Source organism: Chrysemys picta, chromosome 2 (genome assembly GCF_011386835.1).
Source record: "Chrysemys picta bellii isolate R12L10 chromosome 2, ASM1138683v2, whole genome shotgun sequence".
Classification (NCBI taxonomy): Eukaryota; Metazoa; Chordata; order Testudines; family Emydidae; genus Chrysemys; species Chrysemys picta.
Genome location: NC_088792.1, coordinates 207,378,288 through 207,399,534, shown reverse-complemented (window position 1 = coordinate 207,399,534; position 21,247 = coordinate 207,378,288). Strand labels below are relative to the sequence as shown.

Below are 21,247 nucleotides of genomic sequence, written 5' to 3'. Positions count from 1 at the left end.
TTGTGTGGGTGGCGCCCAACACTGTTCTTTTCTGTAAGACTAACACCCAAGATTTGTATTTGAAAATAGAGCTAAATAAATCATCAAATATTGTACTAGTCACAATTGTAAGCCTGGACAAGATTATTTATCATGTTTATACTGTAAATGGGAGGAGAAGAAGGTGGCAGAGGTTATCAAAAGTAGCCCAAGTATTTATGACTCAACTATAAATTGAACTACAATCCAGCTATAACTCACTTAGGAAGACTGCTTATCCTTGATAGATGAAAACCAGAGCTTCTTACATTTTTAGGAGACACTATTCTGCTCAACTGTACCAATTTCGTAGCTCTTATCCCTCGACTCCCAAGAGACATACACACATTAGGCAGTTGTAAATCAACAGGAACATTTTTACTGAAATCATTTAATTATCTGGTACTCCCTTACTTGTTAATCTCCAGTGAGTGCATTCCATATCGACTTTCAATGAAATACTTGCCAGGGTGAGTATGCACATTGATGGGCACATTGTTTTTGTACCTATGGAACAACAAAAACAAGATATAGTAATCTGAAGTATAAATCATTTACAATAAAAGGGCAAATGCTTGGTGTTTGGGTTACAATCTATATCATATTATTAATGAGTAGCAGAGCCACAAGTGAGATATTTCAGACCTCTATATATCAATGACAATAATAACTCTGTGGCTCTCTACACCACCATATATTCAGTCTAAAGCCTAGACGACACTTAAAACTTACGTTACCAATCTATGTTGGTATAAACCCCAGGGTAGACTTAGGCTTGGTCTACACTAAACCCCCAAATCGAAGTAAGGTACGCAACTTCAGCTACGTGAATAACGTAGCTGAAGTCGACGTACCTTAGTTCGAACTTACGGGGGTCCACACCCGGCAGGCAGGCTCCCCCGTCGACTCCGCGTACTCCTCGCGGCGAGCAGGATTACCGGAGTCGACGGGGAGCACTTCTGAGTTCGATTTATCGCGTCCAGACAAGACGCGATAAATTGAACCCAGAAGTTCGATTGCCTGCCGCCGAACCAGCGCGGTAAGTATAGACAAGCCCTTAGTTATACCCACGAAAAAGCCCTTCTTCCAGTATAGCTTATTTTATTTGGGAAACCAGTATAACAGTATTTTTAAATCACTTTTGAAACAGATCAAGCCAAAGCTATCTCTGCTAATCAACCCTTACATTGAAAGTTGCCTTTCAAGTCTTCCTACTGTTGGGAATAACAGACATTACCCATACCAGCAAATTTATGGCCACAGGGCTAAGTGTGGGGTTTTCAAAAATGCTTAAGTGAGTTAACATCACAAGTCCCATTAACTTTCAGTCTGATCTTCCTCTCAGTGCAAAGTCTAAGGAGATGGGTTTGGTGCAAGGGCATTCCACAGGGATTGGGGGTGAAGGAATCCTATCCCTCAGATTGTGCGCAACACCAGAGTTGTTTGATAGGCACTATTGCCCTGCTATTCTATATCCTGTCTTACAGGGAACAATGGTCAGAAGATCTACATAACAGTGGATCCAACTGCCACCACTTCTTGCCTGGACTAGCCAGTGGTGCTCCCCAGCTGCATTGCGTGGGGATGTGCAGGGCATCTATGCAGAACTCATCTCTGACCACATGCACTGACTCCCCCGATAGTAACACACAAAACAAGGGACTTGAGCCAGCAAGCTACCAAACACCGTGACAGGGTTCTGAGCACCCACTGAAGTTTGTAGGAATTGAGATCATTCAGTGCTCAGCACTGTGCAGGATCAAACCCTAAATGAATTATATCAGTTTTTAGAATCCTTGCACTCCTTTTCTTTTCATGATCATGTTAGTGAAAAATAAATGATTACATTTTTGGCAGATTTATATTCATCTGCCTCACACTTTTGAAGGACCACTTGTTATTTCTGGAAAGTCAAATAAATTCCAGAACAGCCACATCATTAGCAAATGTTGGATTGCAACCAGCCCACTATCATTATGCACTAATAACTTTTACTTTCTACTGCAAGTCCCAAATATCCTTGGTTTTTCATATCTTCTTTCCAATGGAGCCAATAAAACTGCATCAGTTAATGAACCTGCATCACACTGTAAGGATTTCTAGAATGAAAGCCCCTGAAGCTTTTTAATTTGTCACCCACGGCATTCAAAATTCTTCATTGTTCACATAATGAACAACGGCTTGGAATATGTGAATGACATTTGGTTAACAAATGCTGAATGAATGTTATCAGATACAGTTCAGTGCTCTTCTTATGTCTGAGCAAAACCACCTGCTGTAAGGGCTCTGAATTCATTCTTTCCATTGGTGACCAAGCACAAAGTACACATTTTTTGAAATAAAATAATGTACTAAATTCCACTACCCAAATTTATTGCGGTTTAAATTTAATTCAAGAGCCAGTTTGTCCTTGCATGCATGTTGGATACTCTCATTGACTTCAATGAGAGGCAAGGGCATATATCTGAAAGCTTCATTTAGCCCTAAATGAATATGTCAATCTTTTGGAATAATTTAAAGATAGATTTGAGCTGAAGTTAAAAAGGGTTCAAATCTGGTGTTTTGGTTTGGATCCATCTTATAGGGTTGGGCTCCAGCTATGAATTTTGATCCAAAACTGGATGTTTTCTTAAGTTCAAAATGAGTCAGATCTGAAATACCAATTTTAGATTATCTCTTGAATAAATGCAACTAAAATATTAAATGTGTACACAACTGAAACAATTTGTCCACAGACCACTTGATCTGAATTTAGTGGAAAGACTCCCATTAACTTCAGTGGGCTTTGGATCAGGCCCATAGGTAAATTTTTGGTAGTGAGCTATTTGTCTAAAAGCACAATGCAAAGGAAATATAGATAGTAAATAAAATGACAAGTACAGCAGAGTTCCTGTAGGATGCTAAATAATTCAGGCAGCAAACCCAAACATTTGTTTAATATTTAAAATACTGATATGAGAGCAGGTTTCAGAGTGGTAGTCATGTTAGTCTTTATCAGTTTTTCTAATGCCTCCACAAATGCAGTTTCAGTTCCAGTTTATAGATCCTTTAATGTTTAGTACTGAACATAAATTAATTTTCTGTCAACTCTTAGTTGTAAATATTTATGGCTTGATAGACACAATCTCAAAGTATTGTATAAGATAAAAGCAAGTATCAAATTCCATTTAAAGTCTGAAAAAACACCACTATGTCCCCATCTAATTGTTTCAATAACTTGATTGTATTTCTGGATAGCCCAGGCCAGATTTAAAAAAATGAGACAGAAAGGCTCCTCAGCTCAGCACTAATTAAGCATAAATTAAATTCCAGCCAGGAAAGACACTAATCCAAGAGACTTAGACTTTCATCTATGCCCCACACATTTGTAATAGAATATTTTGGGACCTCTTAGGGTAGGTCTACACTATGGGGTTAAGTTGACCTAAGTTACGCAACTCCAGATACGTAAATAATGTAGCTGTAGTCGACGTACCTTAGGTCGATTTATTGCGGTGTCTACACCACAGTGGGTCCACGGGAGAAACTCTTCTGTCAACTTACCTTATGCTTCTCGTTCCGGTGGAGTACTAGAGTTAACAGGAGAGCAATCGACAGTTGATTTAGTGGGTCTTCACTAGACCCGCTAAATCGACCCCCGGTGGATCGATCACTGCAGCATCGATCCACGGTAAGTGGAGACAAGCCCTTAGACTAAGGCCTTGATTCAAAGACCACTGAAGTGAAAGGAAAGATTCCCACTGGGTTTAATGGACTTTGCATCAGGCCCTAAATCTATCTATGGCATATAACTTAAATAATTATGATGTGACCTCCAGGAACATGCTTGCGTCCTCGCATGGAGAGAAACTAACTGAATCAGCAGCTAAGCATCTGCTCTTAACCACAGTAGCCATTAATGCTCCAGAGACAATAAAGACACTCTGATGCCTCAAAGAAAAACATTCCCTTCGAGATGGCCTTGATAATATATTTTATTTTATTTCCATTTTTTTCTTCTTCTTTTTTTTTTTTTTTTTTTTTGGTTAGTTGGGACATTTTTATAAAAAAACAGCAGTTTTGCACCTTAAAGATGACCTGCAAAGGATTTGTTTTTTAAATTGAGCTTGTTTGTAACCTTTATGCTTCTTTCTCTGTAAAGGTGGCCTGAAAAGTGTTTTTTAAAAAGGGAAGGCGGGCTGGGAGGATGGCCTCTGCTTGTTTTTTATCTTAGAAATATCAAAAATGTCAAATCCGGTCTTCCCTTGTTTTGTTGGAGGACTTCTGGGGAGTCTCAGAGTATGTTCATTATGAGCTCTCTCAGCTTAATTTAAAGTGTGCTAAGTATTGAAATCAGTGGGACCACTCATGGAGTAAGGAGCTACTCATTGTGAATAAGGGTGTATGGCAATCTTTCCTGCTTCTCATGAATGCCTTTGCTTTTTACATCACTGCTCTGCATTGATCACATATCTACATTGCGCTTTCCTCAGTGTCGCCCACATAGCTTTCCTGAGAATTTACCAATTCAGAATGCATATTTGCAATCAAGAACAGTATTGCTGATGAAGATACAAGCCTACCATGTAAGACGGGGTTCTGGCCAGCCAGTCACAGTACAATGTAATTTGACATTCTGTTTCTCCCAGACAGTATGGGAACGAGGCTTGATAACAAACTCAGGAGCATGTAAAAGTTTATCTTCATTCAGCTTTCTGTGAAATTCCTCAGTCTCTTCTAACTAGAACAGAAATATTTCATCATAAAACTCACCATTTACGTATACTACTGCTCCACACCCCAAGAAAGTTTTAGAGCTTTTTCTAGGGCAATATGCAGAATGCTATTTTTATTTTAAAATCCAGATTATTATACTTAATATATCCTTCTTACTTAGACAGACAGACATTCTTCAGCTTCAAGATGGTCTTCTAAAATTACTAGCGATGCCACCTCCAAGGCACACAAAAATCAGCCATCTGTGGGTGGGACCAGGTGCCAAGGAAGGCAGGTCTGGTCTGTGGACAGGGCCAGGTCGCAGGGCTGGGGGATGCTGGTCTGTGGGCAGGGCCAGGTCCCAGGGCTGAGGGGAACCTTAGTGAAAGGCTCAACTGTTGGAAAGTTGCATAAGAGTTGGAAGGATTTAGGGGCGGGACTAAGAAGCTGCTTCCCCATTGACTGTTGTCTGCCCCCGGCATGATGCAAGCATGCAGAGTGGGAGCTGGGTGCTGGCTAGACAGCCATGACATGCCCCATTGTGCCAGACACTGTACAAACAAAAAGCAAACAAACAAACAAAAAAACCAATCCCAGGCCCAAAGTTCTTACACTCCATGGATTCATTTGTGTCTTATTACCGTTTTCTTCAGGGCCAGACGTTCAGCTGACTCTCGTATCGCTACTTTCCTTGACTTCTTTTCATGCTGCTCTTCTGTAGAGGATGAAGTGGCCACTCTAGTTGCACTAATTCCTTCGCCTGTAGCAAAGAGGTTCCTTCTGGCAATGTATGCAGCACTCTCCTTAATTCTTTCCTCTTCTGTATCTGTAATTCCGCTGACATACATTTGACTGAAGGAATTAAAAAAAGCACAATCACACTGGAAAGTGGTGAGAAAACATTTCATTTATAACACTTCATTTTAGCTTGGCCCTCTCGATTTAATAATGGGCCTTAGACTCTTCAGAATGCATTTCTACTTTAAGGATCATTACCCAATAAACAATTTCATATCATATTAACAACAGATACACAGAAGGGTACAGCTCAATGACTGAGTATATCATGCTATCTAAGGTCATTACCATTTTCAGAGCATTTCTCTATTACAAGTGTGTCATGCAGGTTTTCATTTGAATACATTTCCTGTTGTACTTTCACATTTCCATGGCTATAAAGAACAGTGTAAGATATACCCATAGAGCTATCACAATAACACTTCAAATAGTGATTTGAAGCAGTGGCACTTATAATAACACCACAAACTGGAGATTACAGCAGCAGTATAACAAAGTTCTCACTTCTGATTTATATGAAAAAGAACAGTCCCAGGCTCTCTGCAATCAAACGAGCACTTTTTTCTTTAATGTCGGTAAAGTCATTTGTTCTTTAAAATATTTTTAAAAGATTATTAGCGTTTCATAAACACTTTATTCTCTTTTCAGCATCCCTCTCAGGCATTCAACAATGGAGGATACAATCAACATCAGCTCTAGTAATATTGTCACATTCAGGTGTGCAATCCAGATTAGTGAAGCATTGTGTCACCTCTTACCCTGTAACCCCAAGTGCCTCACAATGCCTTGCCCCTAGCTCACTTCGTGGGATGCCCATAGTCAGCAACAAGCATGCACTCTGTTTATGTACTGGGCAGCCCTGCTCCAATGCTTTTTGGATCCTGGGGCCTCCCTGCAATACCACAGATTTCCACCAACTGTGGTTAACAACTGGTATGGTGACTCCACATCTTCCCAACCCTGAATTTTCCCAGAAATATGTGTTCTGAAATATCCCGCCCTATCCTGGAAAAATCAGAGGGATATTATGGTTTGTTCCCGCTCTAAGGAGGAAATATTCAACAGTTTGCTACTTTAATTGGAGTTATCAACCAGTTCAGTTTAAACATAGCACTGGATTGGTTTAGATTAAAAATAAAACAGGTTTATTAACAAAAGAAGATAGGATTTAAGTGAATTCAAGTATAAGAGTTAAAGTTAGAAATGGATACCGGCAAATGAAAGTGAAAACACATATCTAAAGCTTAATCTTGCAAGGTACCTTTTGGGTTGGGATACCCATGGTTACAACACCATGAAATTTCAGATGTAAACAGATGAAAATGTGAAATTGACCAATTAAAAAACCCTCTGGCCATGAAAGTGATCAAAATGGACCATGAATTTGGTAGCGCCCTTCAAATGTTTAAGATACCATAACATTAATGGAACGTGGATTTGATCCTCAAGCTGCTGAGCAGCTTCTGTGAGATAATAAGCACCCTCAGCTCCAAATAGGGGCTTAGCACCTTGCAGGATTGGGCCTCAAGTGTGTAGATCTACAGCTTTCTTCCTTTCCTTATCTGCCAAGGCCAAAGATCAGGGTTCAGTGTTCCCTGAAAGGGTGAATCACAGCAAAAACAACAGAGCATTTAGGGCCTCATTCCGCATTCCTTATAAAGTCAAAACTCTCATTGACATAAGTGGGAACTTTACCTGGGTATAGACTGCAGGTTCAAGCCTAAAATTATATATTTAAAATACTTTCTTCAGGAAAACAGTTCTCAATGTATGGCACCCACAAGTTTACAGCTTACATGTGTTGTTGGGTGCAGAGTTCCTGTCTATGAGCCAGATTCTGTTTCAATTAATTTTAGTGGAAATGATCTCATTGGCTTCAGTGGTAGTTGGATTGGGCACTTGTTGCTTTATATGCTAGAACATGTTTTCCCTAATTTTATCCTCCCTGGACCAAATTCTGCATTGACTTATACCCTGCAATTGCACAGAAGCTGATGTTGACTCTGTGTGTGTAAGAACAAATAATAATGAGTTGAGTCTTTGTATTCCATGTGAGTGAATTTTTACAGAAGAATTTGAAACCCCTGAAAACAGAGGGTTATAATGGAAACATTATTGAAACAGTACCACTGCCAATGTACTAGCACGGTAGAATGGCTAGAATGCTGACCTTTTTAAGTACCTACTCCTTGGACAAACTATCTGTGCATGGGAAACTGTGGATTGGTTTCACAGGAGAATTTAGGTCTGATTTATAACATGCACATGGTTCAATGAGTCTGGGCTATTATCCTTCAAACAAGAATAAATACTTGACACTATTGCAACATATCACTTCCACAATCCTGGCACACAGACACCAATATGATGCCAACAAATTCACAAAAACAAAACACGTGATAAAATGCCTACTTGGACACTTAATGACCATCATGTGCCTTTTAAAACTCTTAAACTAATTCAAAATCACAGTGCGGGCCAACAAAATGGCCCAAAAGCATTCACAACATTCTGAGTTGCCATGTGCAGGAAATAGGGTCGACAATAGGTAGTAGTATAAGGCATAATAATTGTACTGATGATAATATTTTGGAATTCTATAGCACCTTTTATTTTAGGATTTCCAGGTGCTGTACAGACAGAAATTAATTAAGCTTCACAACTCCTTTCTGAGTTAGGTACTATTATACTAATTTTACAAACAAGTAAAATGAATTACAGAGTGGTCGTGACTTGCCCCAAATCACACAACCCAGTAGTAAAGCAAAGCAAAGTAAAGCAAATCAGGAGTAATGTCATCCAGTTGCTGGACAACACTTCCTTCCAAAAGGAGGAATAAATCCTGTATTTGTAAAGGTTAGGCACAGCTAAAAGGAGACATGTTTGTCTTGAAGAGAAGGAGAAGCAGCTAATGGAACATCGCAAATGCAACACTCTTTAAAACAGCCCAGTTACCTGAGGACAGGTTTACACTACTACTGAAGTCGATCTAACTTGCATCGCTCAGGGGTATGAAAAAGACATCCCCTCAGTGACGCAAGTTACAGCAACTTAAGCGCTGTCCACATCGGCGCTATGTTGGTGGGAGAGTGTCTCCCGCCTACATAGCTTCCGCCTCTTGTGGAGGTGGAATAATTATGCCAATGGGAGTGCACTCTCCCAGCGGCTTAGAGCGTCTTCACCAGACATGCTACAGTGGTGCAGCTGCGCCGATGTAGCACTTCTAGAGTAGACCTGCCCTATATCACCTAGTGCCATAAATCGTAAGTAGCCTTAAAGGAGATTTATTGCAAATTGTGCATGAAATTTTAAATTTATCTTTTTCCATCATGGGAGACATACTTAAAACTCCAAAATAGTGTTTTGTAGGGGGCATAAGTCTTTGTATTTTAGTTGAATTAAAGAGCAGTGAATCTCTGGCAAGGAGGAGTAGGCAGGGTAAAAGAAAAATGGCTCTTGGATTTAGAGATAATGGGAGGGGATAGAACAAGAAAGAAAACCTCTGGGCTAGAGATGCCTCATCTCAAAAACAGGGTATTAAAAAGGCAAAAGCAAATGTGTCCCACTAACGAGATGAAAATTTGAATTCCACACAAAAGCATGAGGTTACACACACAGTAGAAGTGCTACAATTTACAAGTGTAAATTCAGCAGTAACCCATGATACCACTGAATTCCACACCTTCACATAGCAACCATTCCACGTCTGACCTCTCAATCCTCATCCTGAAAGGAAACCTGCACAACACCTTCAACAGATGAGTTTGGGAACTTAAATTCATAACTCCACTGGACAATAACATAGATTTAACAGAGACATTGGTTTTATGGCCCTTTGCAACAACTTATAACACATGCTGCTGCCCACTGACCCTCCATTGTCCTACAACTGTAGAAGTATGAATTACTTCATTTTATGTGGTCTCCTACAATATTTGTGAGCCCCTTATGCTTAATCTGTCCCACCTTGTATTTAGCTTGGACACTCTAGTTTCCTTCTCCAGAACTGAAGAAGAGCTTGTGAAACTCAAAAGCTTGTCCCTTCCACCAACAGAAGTTGGTCCAATAAAAGATATTACTTCATCTACCTTGTCTCTCACACTTCATAAATGTCATGTGAAAAGCACAGCTTCGCAGGAGACATAAAAGCTAAACAGAGGTGTGTATTTGACAACAAATGGGCTTTTCTCCTGATCTCCAATCACGAGTTAGTTTTCCATGACATGTCCTGGTATGAATAAACCTGAACAAATGACTATGCCTGGACTGTCATTATCTCATAATAAATCATTATGCCATATCCCAGGAAAGTCTCCATGTTTGCCTTGGTTTTGGCTACTATGTAAAGTTCACATTCAGATTTACTTAGGACATTGCTGCAGCAGAAATTTATCACGTCAATAGCAGACATGATATAAATACCACCACTACCTGGGAGCATTAGAGTTGATTATGTTGGACTTGAGATCTTAATTAGTTTTATCGTTAACATTTTTTCCTCTGCCAGGGCAAAACATGACCAAGTTTTTTTCAATTTTGCCATATTTAACACTGACTTGATAAGAGACATTTAAATTATAGAGAAAATATTTAAACTAGAAAAGCCAACAAAATTGTGGGTACAAACTTGTTTCCCAGATTTCTAGGAAGTGGGGTGCCTGACCCTTCAAATTCACCACAGATTCACAGATGTGAAAAGCCAGAAAAACCATCTGACCTATTGCATGGAATTTTAGCCAGTAATTCCTGCATCAAGCCCAGGTTTCATGGCTAAATGTCCTTCCTCTCTTTCCTTCTCATAGGAAATAAGATGTGCACAGAAACAAGGGCACAAAACTAAATCAGAATACCTGAGTTTCCTTCCAGGCTTTGTCATTCACACATTCAGTGACCGGGGGCAAGACACTTAACTTCTGTGTGTTTCCCCATATGCAAAGTGGAGAAAACTAACCCCCCTTTTTTAAAGCATTTTGAGGTTGATAAATAAAAAAAGAGATGGATTATTAATTATTATAATAAGGAATATTTTATGAATAAACAAGGATACCAAGAAAAAGGGAAAGGAAAACAAACATACCGTCCCGTGAACACTGGTACTACATAGTCAATGGCTTTATTTTCTTTCTCCTCAGAGAATAAACTCTGCTTTGCCCTCTTTGCTTTGGGACTCAACTTATAGGATCGATCTTCTATCATTATATTGGAATCTTTTAGTCTGAAATAAAAGCCACATCATTAGACTCAAAGAAAATTGGGAAGCTGTTGAAAAAAACATTCAGAAAAACTAGAAGAAATACTAGGGATTTTATAATTTAAGCTCTCGTATGCTTTCTTAGCAAACAATTATGATGTTTCAGTTAGCAAGTTTTCAAAATGCATTTTATCTCACTGTTCATTAAAGGTGCCAAAGTGATGGGCCTTGAAATTAAATCCCTCTATGTACAGAGAATGTCCAGCATACCTAGTAGCAGTGCACATTTCACCACTCCTGTGAGCTGGGCCTTCTAGAGTTTCTATACCCCTGTCCATGGCTAGTCTGCAGAGCCTGTCAATCAAGATAGGCGGGTTCCAACTCATGTAAATCGTAATGATATTTTTTGTGATGTGGCTACCTGTTTACTAGATCTTAGACTAAGACTACCTCACCTGCTACTAAGGGCCATTGAACATCTAACAAATCCTAAAGAATTTTAATCCTCCGAACTCGATTTGAACCAGTGAACTATGGGTGAAAAGCTCTATATTCTAAAACCAAACATGAAGTTATCTAGTTCCCCTAGCTGGAATAATTTTTTATATGCAAAACACTTCAGCGTGCTAATGCTTTTTCAACTATATGTATGCAAACTGTATGGCAGCATGAATTTCAGTGACTGATAAGACCATGTACTATTACTATACCATGCTACCCCACTACCAAATAAAGAAAAAAAGCAAGCACAATGAATTAATTTGTCATTTAATGAAGGAAAAGTAGAGAAGGGGAGAAACAGAGGAAAAGAGAATGCCACAGTTGCCGAATCCATGGATTCCCCTCAACTTTGGACAAGTTTCTGAAGACAGTCAGAATACATTTAAGGCATGGGTAGTCGTACAGTATTTTGGTTTATTTTTAAAAGTGTAATAATTTAGTTTAAAAATGGAATACCAAATGCCTTCCTCTTTCCAAAAGCACATGTCCTCCTTACTGATATTTTCAGTATTACACAATACAATAATGAGCACTGAACTTATTATTAGCCATTTTTTTCTCATATTCATAATATGCTCCAAAGGTATAAGTCCCAAATAAGCATCAGCCTTTTCTAAATCCTTGGCTTGTCTACCCACTTGCAATCAGAACATGGCACAAGTAATCCAAGGATATCCGGTTTTCAGACTGTATGTCGCCAAGATCCATGTTAACACCAGCTATAAATGGGCAGCCCGAAAGGACTGACCATAGTTATCAGGCACATCTTAAGTCCAGGTATTTGGTATTGGAACCTTTGGATGAAAACGCAAGATGATCTCCAAATCTATACTGTTAGTGCTAATACATGAAATATTCAGGTATCTATGGGCTTGTGTAGTCTGTAGGCTGAAGCCTGAGTCTAGAAGGTAACATACTTTAGAGATGTCAGTACCATAATTTGTATTCCAAGAAGGAACTTCCTGATATTCCAAAATATGTGCTAAATCCCACCCTCACTTGCAATAGTCCTGAAGGGAGAAAAAAATTACAGGCTCCCACAAACTTGGAACAAACAGCATTGTTCCAGGTTTGGTTGCCAGGCAGAATCTCTCCATAGTGCTCAAGAAAGTGCAAGCAGGGATGTACATCTCATCCTTATCTTCAGGGCAAAGACTAGCATGTCCACTGCTACAAACTGCACACATTGACCAACAAATGGTGGTCATGTCAATTGTTTCTGCTTGGAGTTCTAGCAAATTGCATCTCACAATACTTTGCTCCTGGCTACTCTGTGAAATCCTGGAAAGGATTATACCTATATGATAAACTATGAATTACACCTCCGATCTACAGTTGTGTCTAAATGGATGGATATATACCACACAAAAATCTATTAAAAGAACATTATTAAGGGTTGCAAAGGCAAGCACTCAAAAGTTAGAAAATGCCAGAATTAAGGTTGTCCCTTTGAAACATTAATTTGCCCCCTTGCGTGTCTCCATTATAAGACAGTCTTTAATTACAGGATCACATGCTTTGGGCAACCTGAATAATAGGCAGTGCTACCAGCTCTGCCTATAATGTAGGGGATATCCATATGCTAAATAGGACTGACTGCATCTTTGCTGCATCTTTGACCATTGCATTTATACTCCATCCACTATTACACTATGTCTGGACTTTTCCTAATGTTTCTCCCATATTCATACACACAAAGTGGATTTATTGGATGAAATCAGCCTCTGCAGCAGAAAAGCCCAAAGAAGGGGCTAAGAGTGGGGAGAAAAATTCTGTTCATAGAATTTTCCCAATACCACTCAGATCAGAGACATTTAGGGGATGGTTTCTGCTCCACTAGCCCCCATGCCCTGTGGCAGTATGGCTCCTTCAGGAGCACTGCTCAGCAGCAGCCACAGAGCAAATCCATTAGAAACTCCAAGCTTTATAACCTCCTGCACCAAAATCCAGGCATAAACCAACAATCAAGACATAGCAACACAGAGCATGAGAGTGAAACAAGATATGCAGTAGTATAATGTTAGATAATATACTCATCTTTAGGATTTGTGGATGATATAATAAGAGCATTGCAGCCAAACCACAAATGCACTGTGACAAGGCATCAAACAAGTGGTAAAAATATTACATCAAGCCCAAAGCATGCTAGTTACTGTTCATAAATGAGCGCTACTCAGAAGGAAAACTAAGTTCTTTACCCACCAAAAAGTCTTATTCATGTATTACTTAAAAATGGTTCAAAACTGGCATCTTGAATTTGAACCCCTTCAAATTTCCTAAGGTTCAGATTTGAAAACCTGGATCTGAACCTGCCTTTTGATTCCTGGTTGTTTCCAAATCTAGAGAGACCAATTTTGAATTCTCATTTAGATTTAACTGAAACATAAGGGAACATCTGTTTTCATTAGATGTCAGGCCCAAAGTGGTGGAAATCTAAGTTCACTCAATTTTTCAGCACCATTAAATCCAACCCAGGCCTTTTCCACCCTTGATTCTTCCTGAAGCACAAACCCAGAACAGTAGCGTGATGGCCCAACACTGGCCTCTAAGGGATTAATAGAGCCCTAGGGAGGCTGTGCAGGAGGCAGCCAATTAGAGAGGGGCTGAAAGGAACAGCCATTCAGGGCCTGGTAGACTCATATAAGAAGAGCTGCAGGGCAGAGCAGTCAGTTACTCCCTGGAGCTTAAGGAGGGAGAACTGGGTGCCTGGCAGGCAGACAGAAAGAAGCTAGCACCCTGGACAGAGCAGTGCTGCTAGCAGGGACTGGGGGAGCTAGAGAGAGCTCCTGGCTGGCTGCTGGGATTTGCAGGCTGAGTCCCTGAGGCAAGGGCAAAGAGGGTGCTGGCTGCAGTTGCCACTGGGGAAATGGTGGGACAGTTGGACTGCAGCACTTACCCTTGGAATGGGGGAGCACATATTGTGATATGGCCGGAGGGCTGTGTCATGAAGAGGATATCGCAGTTCTTGGAGTGACTTGGGTCCAGGAGCAGGTGACAGCGGGCAAGGCACGATCTGGAGAGGGCGTACCAGCCTGCAGAGCTAATCCCCAAGACGGACAGCAGGAAGCACCAGCATGGTGAGTGGAGCCCTGTCACACCTAACCTAAACCTAACTTTGATTAGGAACTGAACCTCACTTCCTTGGCTCATATCTAGTTCTAGTCAATTCTTTTCTCAAATCAGACTGTGCACAAGACTACAAGCCAGACTCTATACCCACACAAGGAATTTGGGAGGGGGAGCATAAAGAGCCCCCTTACTTCCTTGTGCATGTTATTCACATGACATATCACAATGCTGTTGGGAGAACAAGCACCAAGGGGCTGCTACTCTTTTTCCCATAAAGTGGGTGGGGATGGCCCTTGGTGGAGCCTTGGTGTGGAAGGGAAAGTAAAGTAACACAAATATATATAATATATATATATATATATATAAAGGCTCACAAAAGGCTTTAGAGCTATAGTAAAAATACAGGGCCCATTAATCTATGGCTCAAAGCACTTTGCCAAGTGGAGTACAGTGATTGTCAGATAGGCAGAAAACAAAACAACATATGAAGAATGAATACAATCAATTTATATTTAAAGGGGTTAAAAATTACCTGTATTTGAGACTACCACTGCCCTTCCCTTTGCTTTACTTGTGATTTCTTTTTCCAAGTATCTTTGTCTTCCCTAACTGTAACTCTCTAAAATAAAATGAGTTTGCAAAGATAAAATAAATTGCATACTCCATTTCCTATGAAGTGATCTAAGTGTGCCTTTAAAAATTTGCAGCTGAATATCCCTTCTTTTATTTTCTCTACAACTGGTATTACTGAAAAGGTCAGTTCCATTCCTGCAGGCCCCTCAGGTACTGCAGATTCATGTAGGGATTTCCATTACAATGTGTAGTCCTGGCCAGCAAGAATGGACCTGAGATTTTCATTGAGAGCCATTGCATATGATAAAAATATCACACATACCCCTGCCCTGCCTTAAATTTCCAGGGCCACCCGGGGGGGGGGCAAGTGGGGCAATTTGCCCCAGGCCCCGGGCCCCGCAGGGGCCCCCACGAGAGTTTTTCGGGGGCCCTGGAGTGGAGTCCTTTACTCGCTCCGGGGCCCCTGGAAAACTCTTGTGGCGCCCGGGCCCCCGGAGCTTCTTCTGCTCCGGGTCTTCAGCAGCAATTCGGCGGTGGGAGGTCCTTCCGCTCCGGATCCGCCACTGAAGTGCCCTGAAGACCCGCGGCAGGGGGTCCTTCCCAGGCCCCCTGAATCCTCTGGGCGGCCCTGTAAATTTCCCACTCACTGCCTTTAACTAAATCGACTGAGCTGAATCTCCCATGAGAGCTACCTCCTACAGTCTCTTTTGCGACAGGGAGCATTCAGTGTAATGGTAGCTGTGCCAGTCCCAGGATATTAGAGACAAGATGGGTGAGGAATATCTTTCACTGGTTTACCAATATCTCACCCAGCTTGTCGCTCTTTTGCTACAGAAATCTGAGATTATTCCCTATATCCTTTTGACCAGACCATAGTCTGCCCCTGTGAGAGTAAGAAAAGCACTGGAGCCGTCACCTTTCTTGTTCCCCCTGTCTAAGGGCCAGCTACAGTTGCAGCCCCTGTGGTCTCCGGAGTGCAGAAACTGCCCCCGATGAAGTGTTTCTTGTGGCAGATAAGAGACACCACTCTACTGTAGAGCATACCAATATGATTTCTTAGTCCAGCTACTGGACCCACACCGACCCTATAATTCTTCCTGGCTTTTGTTATTCACAGACTAACTACTTTAACAATCTGCACTTAGACTCATAGACTTTAAGGTCAGAAGGGACCATTATGATCATCTGGTCTGACCTCCCGCATGATGCAGGCCACAAAGCCGTCCCTACCCTTTCCCTTGACTCTGCTGTTGAAGTCCCCAAATCCTGTGGTTTAGAGACTTCAATTAGCAGAGAATCCTCCAGCTAGCGATCCCTGCCCCATGCTGCGGAGGAAGGCGAAAAACCTCCAGGGCCTCTGCCAATCTACCCTGGAGGAAAATTCCTTCCCGACCCCAAATATGGCGATCAGTAAAACCCCGAGCACGTAGGCAAGATTCTCCAGCCTGACCCTCATTAGCCATTATACTATTTACTTCCTAAACCCTGGCCTAGAGTAAACAGTCATAGAAAGACTGACTGTAGTGCATGCGCTAGAGCCGTGCATCTCTTCACCTTCCCCAGCACAGGCTTGTTCCTGTGAGATCTAGTCTGTCCCTGTACAGTATTGAAAAGCTTCAAACAGCAAAGGAACTGTACTGAAGAGCTGAATAAACATGTTTCAGGCTTTCACTGAGGCTTTCTGTCAAGAAAACCCAGAACTGGACTTCATTTTCTTTCCTAATCTTCATATCATTCATTAGCTTCCATTCCATGCAAAGTGGGCTATATGAAGGACTAACACGAGCACATTCAAATTGAGTTGTTTGCATATGAAGACAAATTCGGTATCACTGCACCTCCTGGTTCCTTTTTGGTTATTCACAATCTTTATTATAGTGTTCTATAATAAATAAATTCTGTCTATAGTCACCATTTAGCTGGCCTAAGAAAGAGGCCTCTACCGTCTTGAAAACAGATTCCAAAAATCTTGCCCTTTATTTCAATAAGTTGTGACCAAAGCTTTTACTTGATATGTGCAACAGAATTTCCCTGGAGAAGAACCTAGCAGACCAACATTGCTCTCTGATTTCACAGAGGAACACTACCATGACCTTTAAATAGCTCTCAGCCTAATTTGATCTCCCAAACTAATATATGTATATTTTATCCAGGTCAGACGCTATCTGTAATCCGTTAGCAGGATTGTGAACTGAGCTTACTGTCCTCATTTCTGGATATAGTTTGCAAAATTTTCAGTGTGTTTCTAATATTAATGCCAGTGTTTCTCAGTTGCTCAGATTCACTGAATTTACCCATGAAATGGGAGCAGAACTAGAGTTGTCCCTAAAGATGTAAACCCAGATGTAATCCTATATAGATGTAAAAACAGGATAGCTATCAATGTGAACTTCTACCCAGTTCTCATAATAGAAGCCCAATCTGAGATCATTGCACAGTGCCTTTGTACCCCAAGCTGTGGCTTTGCTTTGGTATCTTGCCCCCAGATAAATGTACTAAATATAAATCTACCCTATGTGATTTGTCTTGTCATTGTTTCTGGGCCTGTAGGGGCAGATTTTCCATTCCACCCGAGTGACGCCCGGGTACAATGGGGGTCGGAATGCTCAAGGAACTGATTGTAGCTCCCTGATCCTGAGCCGCCAGCCCCAACACAAGTTAGAGCTGCAGGGGAGCAACTCTAACTTGACCTTACACCGATGGAGAATCAGGCATCCTATTCCCAGCATGCCCCCAGAACACCCCTTCCCTCCCCTTTTACCGAGGGTGGGGAGTGCATCTGGTATAGGAGATAGCAGAGCCACCTCTGCAAGCAGAGTTCCCCTGTGAAAGGGAAATTCTCCTTGGGCCATCTCCTCCTCTTTTAAGTCCACTTTGCAGTGTTTACGTTTACATGGTGCAAAGAGGACATAGTAGACTAGAGAATTGGCTATAGACTCAAAAAAAATGTGGAGCCTCATCAGACACATGTGAGAGCCAATCTCTTCCAGATAGATGAGAAGTACTCTTTTTATTATATTCATTTTAACTTCTTGACAGATTCATCATGCGGCCAGGTCACATTGCTGGTCACACTGCTTTCATGAAGCAGGTCTCATGAAAACATTTTCTGGCTCTGCCTGACACTTTTGTAAGCTAGCTCATTTTAATCCTCACCTATAATAAACTGATGGATGGGGGCAGTGCCAATAGAGATTTCAAGATTACTCATTTATCTTCTTGTGTTTCTCACAGATACTAATGCGTATGAATTACTCAACTCTGCACTGATCCTAGCTTCATTACTTTGCTCGTGATATTTATTTGTTGTTGACAAAAGCATTAATTGCACATACTGAAAAAAACACCCTGTTTTTCTGTTTGTTTGGTTTGTCTCAGTCATGTCCTCGTGATCATTATTTTTCTGCAAATAAGTGAACATGTTTCAAGCTCAAGTTTTGCCAAATATTTTGTATTTTCTCTTTAAGTAAATATCTGACCCATGCTGTGGTGAACAACAAGTCTACAGCACAAGTTCCTTTGCACTGGATTATTAGCTGCTGTCAGCGAACAATATGTTGCCAGCCATGAAAAATACACATGAAAAACCACTGAAATCTTGCACACAAATTTGAATGATTAATCCTTCAATGTAAGAAAATAAGTGGGATTAGTCTAGCTCTGCCATTGTACAGAAGTAAGGGGCAGAGCTAGTGGCGATGCCTATCGGTAAAGTTGCCTAACACTTTCCATTCCAGACCTTGGGTTTTAGTTGTTTATAATTCACACAAACTGTAACCATTAAGGCTGAAATTCTCCATACTTGGTCCCTGCCTGAGGCTGAATATCTTCGGATAGTTTCAATGAAAATGATTCAACCATTTCCAAAAATGATGCTAGCAAACAACAGGCAGTTTTGCCAATGTTAATTTTTTCCTCTTCATTTCTTCAAAGAGCTCTTGTACATCCATGCTTTGGATCAGGGAAATGTAATCTGGTGGCGTTTGAGGTGTCACCCGAGTGTCAGAGAGATGCCTATTTTTTGGTCCCCCTGAAAATCTACCCAGATTTGACTGAGTTAAAAGTGTAACGGATTGTGCTGTATGTGGTCAGGTGTAGGGGTGGAGACGAGAGTTCAGCCAACCAGTTACAGCTGGGTCCAGGGTGGGCAGATATAGGAAATGAAGGTCAGTATTGGAGGGACAGAAGCCAGTGCTGAAGGGTAAACCAGAGTCATAAGCCAGAGGTGGAGCCAGTGATCAGTATTGGAAACAGAAGCCAAATGCCAGAACCAAAAAGGTCAACCAGAGTCATAAATCAGAGGCAGAGCCAGGGATCAAAGCTGTAAGTCTGAAGGGAGCAGGAACTGGAAGCAGGCTGAAGCAGAGACTGAAAACAAGGGCAAGCATAGCTGTGGGTATGGTACTCATAGAGCAGCCACTGAGCTGCTGTGGGGTGAGGGGGGGGCAGGCTTATAAGCAGGACTACCAGTCCAACAGCCAATCAGGTGCTGTGGCCATTCTTATGTTCTAATGCCTTGGAACTGATAGAACGGCTCCAGAGGTCCCAGGTTCAATCCTGCCCACCGACAACCAGGGTCTGTCAGGGTTACAAGTGGGGGCTTGGAGCTATTGCATGAGGCTCTACTGCATGACCTAAAAGCCACATGACTCTTAGCCAACGCTGTAGCAGACTCATGAATCGCTAGCTGGACTAGGTGCCACTAGAGGACAGAGCACCACACCTAGCTGAGGAACCGAATCCTGAACTTCAGAGATTTCCCAGTTGATATCCTGGGTGGGCCTAGTCAACATACATGGGTTCTGGAGCAGGTGCATTGTTGAGCGGTGGAAGGCCTGGGTGTTGTCAGGACTCACGGGGTTGGGCCACGTTCACGGCACTGCTCATGAAGACAGTTGTCAATTCTGATACATATGTTGATCAGGCTGTAAGATGGGATGGCAGCTCAACCCACATCAGTGCATCCTTTATATCATCGTTCAGCCCAATCTGAAATGGATGACGCTGCGCAGTCTCATTCCATGTGGTGTTCACAGAAAGGTGATGGAATTTGGCAGCGTATTGGTGGCTGATTGACGCCCTTGTTGTAATGCTTGCGGCACAGCTTCAGCAGTTTGGGTGTGGTGGGGGGTCACTGAAGAGAACCAACATGGCCTGAATGAACTGCTCCAACTGACCCAGGAGGGGGATTTACTGTTTCAAGTCAGGAGGCCCAGGCCAAGGTTTCCCCAGTGAGCAGACTACTGCTTTGTGGGGAACAATTGGAACAATTGGGGGTGTAACAAGAAGAGGAACCTGAATTGATTTAGGAAACCTCAGAACTGACCACAATCACCACTAAACTTGTCTGGGAGTGGGACTTTTGGCATCTGGGGGGCAAGAGCCAGGGTTGATAGTGAAGCCTCCTGGGCTTGTAGGGCCGCATTGTGCACCTGCAAGTTCTGCATGGGCCCCCACCAGAGGGGGACATGCCGGCGATGTGGGTCCTTAGCCTTTGTATTGGGGCTACTCAAACTATAGCTGACTGGGCCATGGGTGCTCAGGCTTAGTGGTGGAAGCAAGAGTTCGGCCTACCAGTTAGCGCTGGGTCCAGGATGGGCAGAGTCCAGGAAACAGGCCAAGAGTCAGTACTGGAGGGACAGAAGTCAAATGCCCGAGCTGGGTAACCCCGAGGTGGAGCCAGGGTTCAGTACTGGAAAGGCAGAAGCCAAATGCCAGAACTGGAGGGTCAACCAGAGTGGTAAGTCATGCAGAGCTGGGGATTGAAGCCAGAAGTCTGAAGCCAGAGGGGAGCAGGCACTGGAACAAGGGCAAGCACAGCTGCAGGCACAGTATGCATTGAGCAGCTGCTGATCTGGTGTCAGGGCCAGGATTATAAGCAGAGCTTCGAAACCAGCAGCCAGTCAGGGCCTGTGGCCACTCTGTCAGTTCCCAGGCAGTGCGGATTGGCTCATGGCTCTCTAGCAGAGAAGTCAGTCAGGGAGCAGGCCAGCAGTTGGTCCTAGCTGATCTGGTCCCTGTCAATAAGCCTCTGAAAATTGTCATTTCTCCATACTCAGCAGAGCTTGTTAGAAGCGTGCTGCTAAAACTGACAAGCATTCCATCTACACTGAGCATGATCCAGCGCCACAAAACTCTTTACAGTATATGCCAAATGCACTGAGAATGCTTTCTGCACCACTGAGTCTCCTACATTAGTTTTCAGCCTGTGGTCCATGGACCTCTGGGGGTCTGCAGTCTATGTCTAAGATTTCCAAAAGGGTCCGCATCTCCATTTGAAATTTGTTAGGGGTCCGCAAATGAAAAAAGGTTGAAAACCACTGTCCTACATGACAGGCCATCTGGGGATCAGGTCAAATGCTGTGCAATCCACTCTGCATCTCAGTATACCTTTCCTGACAC

At 42.1% G+C, this 21,247-nt stretch overlaps 1 protein-coding gene and 1 long non-coding RNA gene across 6 annotated transcripts in view; one reads left to right on the top strand and one right to left on the bottom strand.

The window, feature by feature from the left end:
- Positions 1–21,247, bottom strand: part of MYOM1 (myomesin 1) — a 98,974-nt gene that overhangs the window by 69,832 nt on the left and 7,895 nt on the right. For 4 of the 5 annotated variants that reach the window (XM_065585322.1, XM_065585323.1, XM_065585321.1 and 1 more), the window contains 4 exons: positions 10,589–10,726; positions 5,355–5,565; positions 4,581–4,738; positions 433–525 (listed from right to left, as the gene is read on the bottom strand). In XM_065585322.1, coding sequence (XP_065441394.1) covers positions 433–525; positions 4,581–4,738; positions 5,355–5,565; positions 10,589–10,726 — 600 coding nt within the window. The remainder of the gene's footprint in view (positions 1–432; positions 526–4,580; positions 4,739–5,354; positions 5,566–10,588; positions 10,727–21,247) is intronic. The other variant, XM_065585324.1, reaches the window with a different exon arrangement.
- Positions 13,876–21,247, top strand: part of LOC135981690 (uncharacterized) — a 30,164-nt gene continuing 22,792 nt past the window's right edge. Inside the window, exon 1 of the long non-coding RNA XR_010598826.1 lies at positions 13,876–14,280. This is a non-coding gene — a long non-coding RNA (uncharacterized LOC135981690). The remainder of the gene's footprint in view (positions 14,281–21,247) is intronic.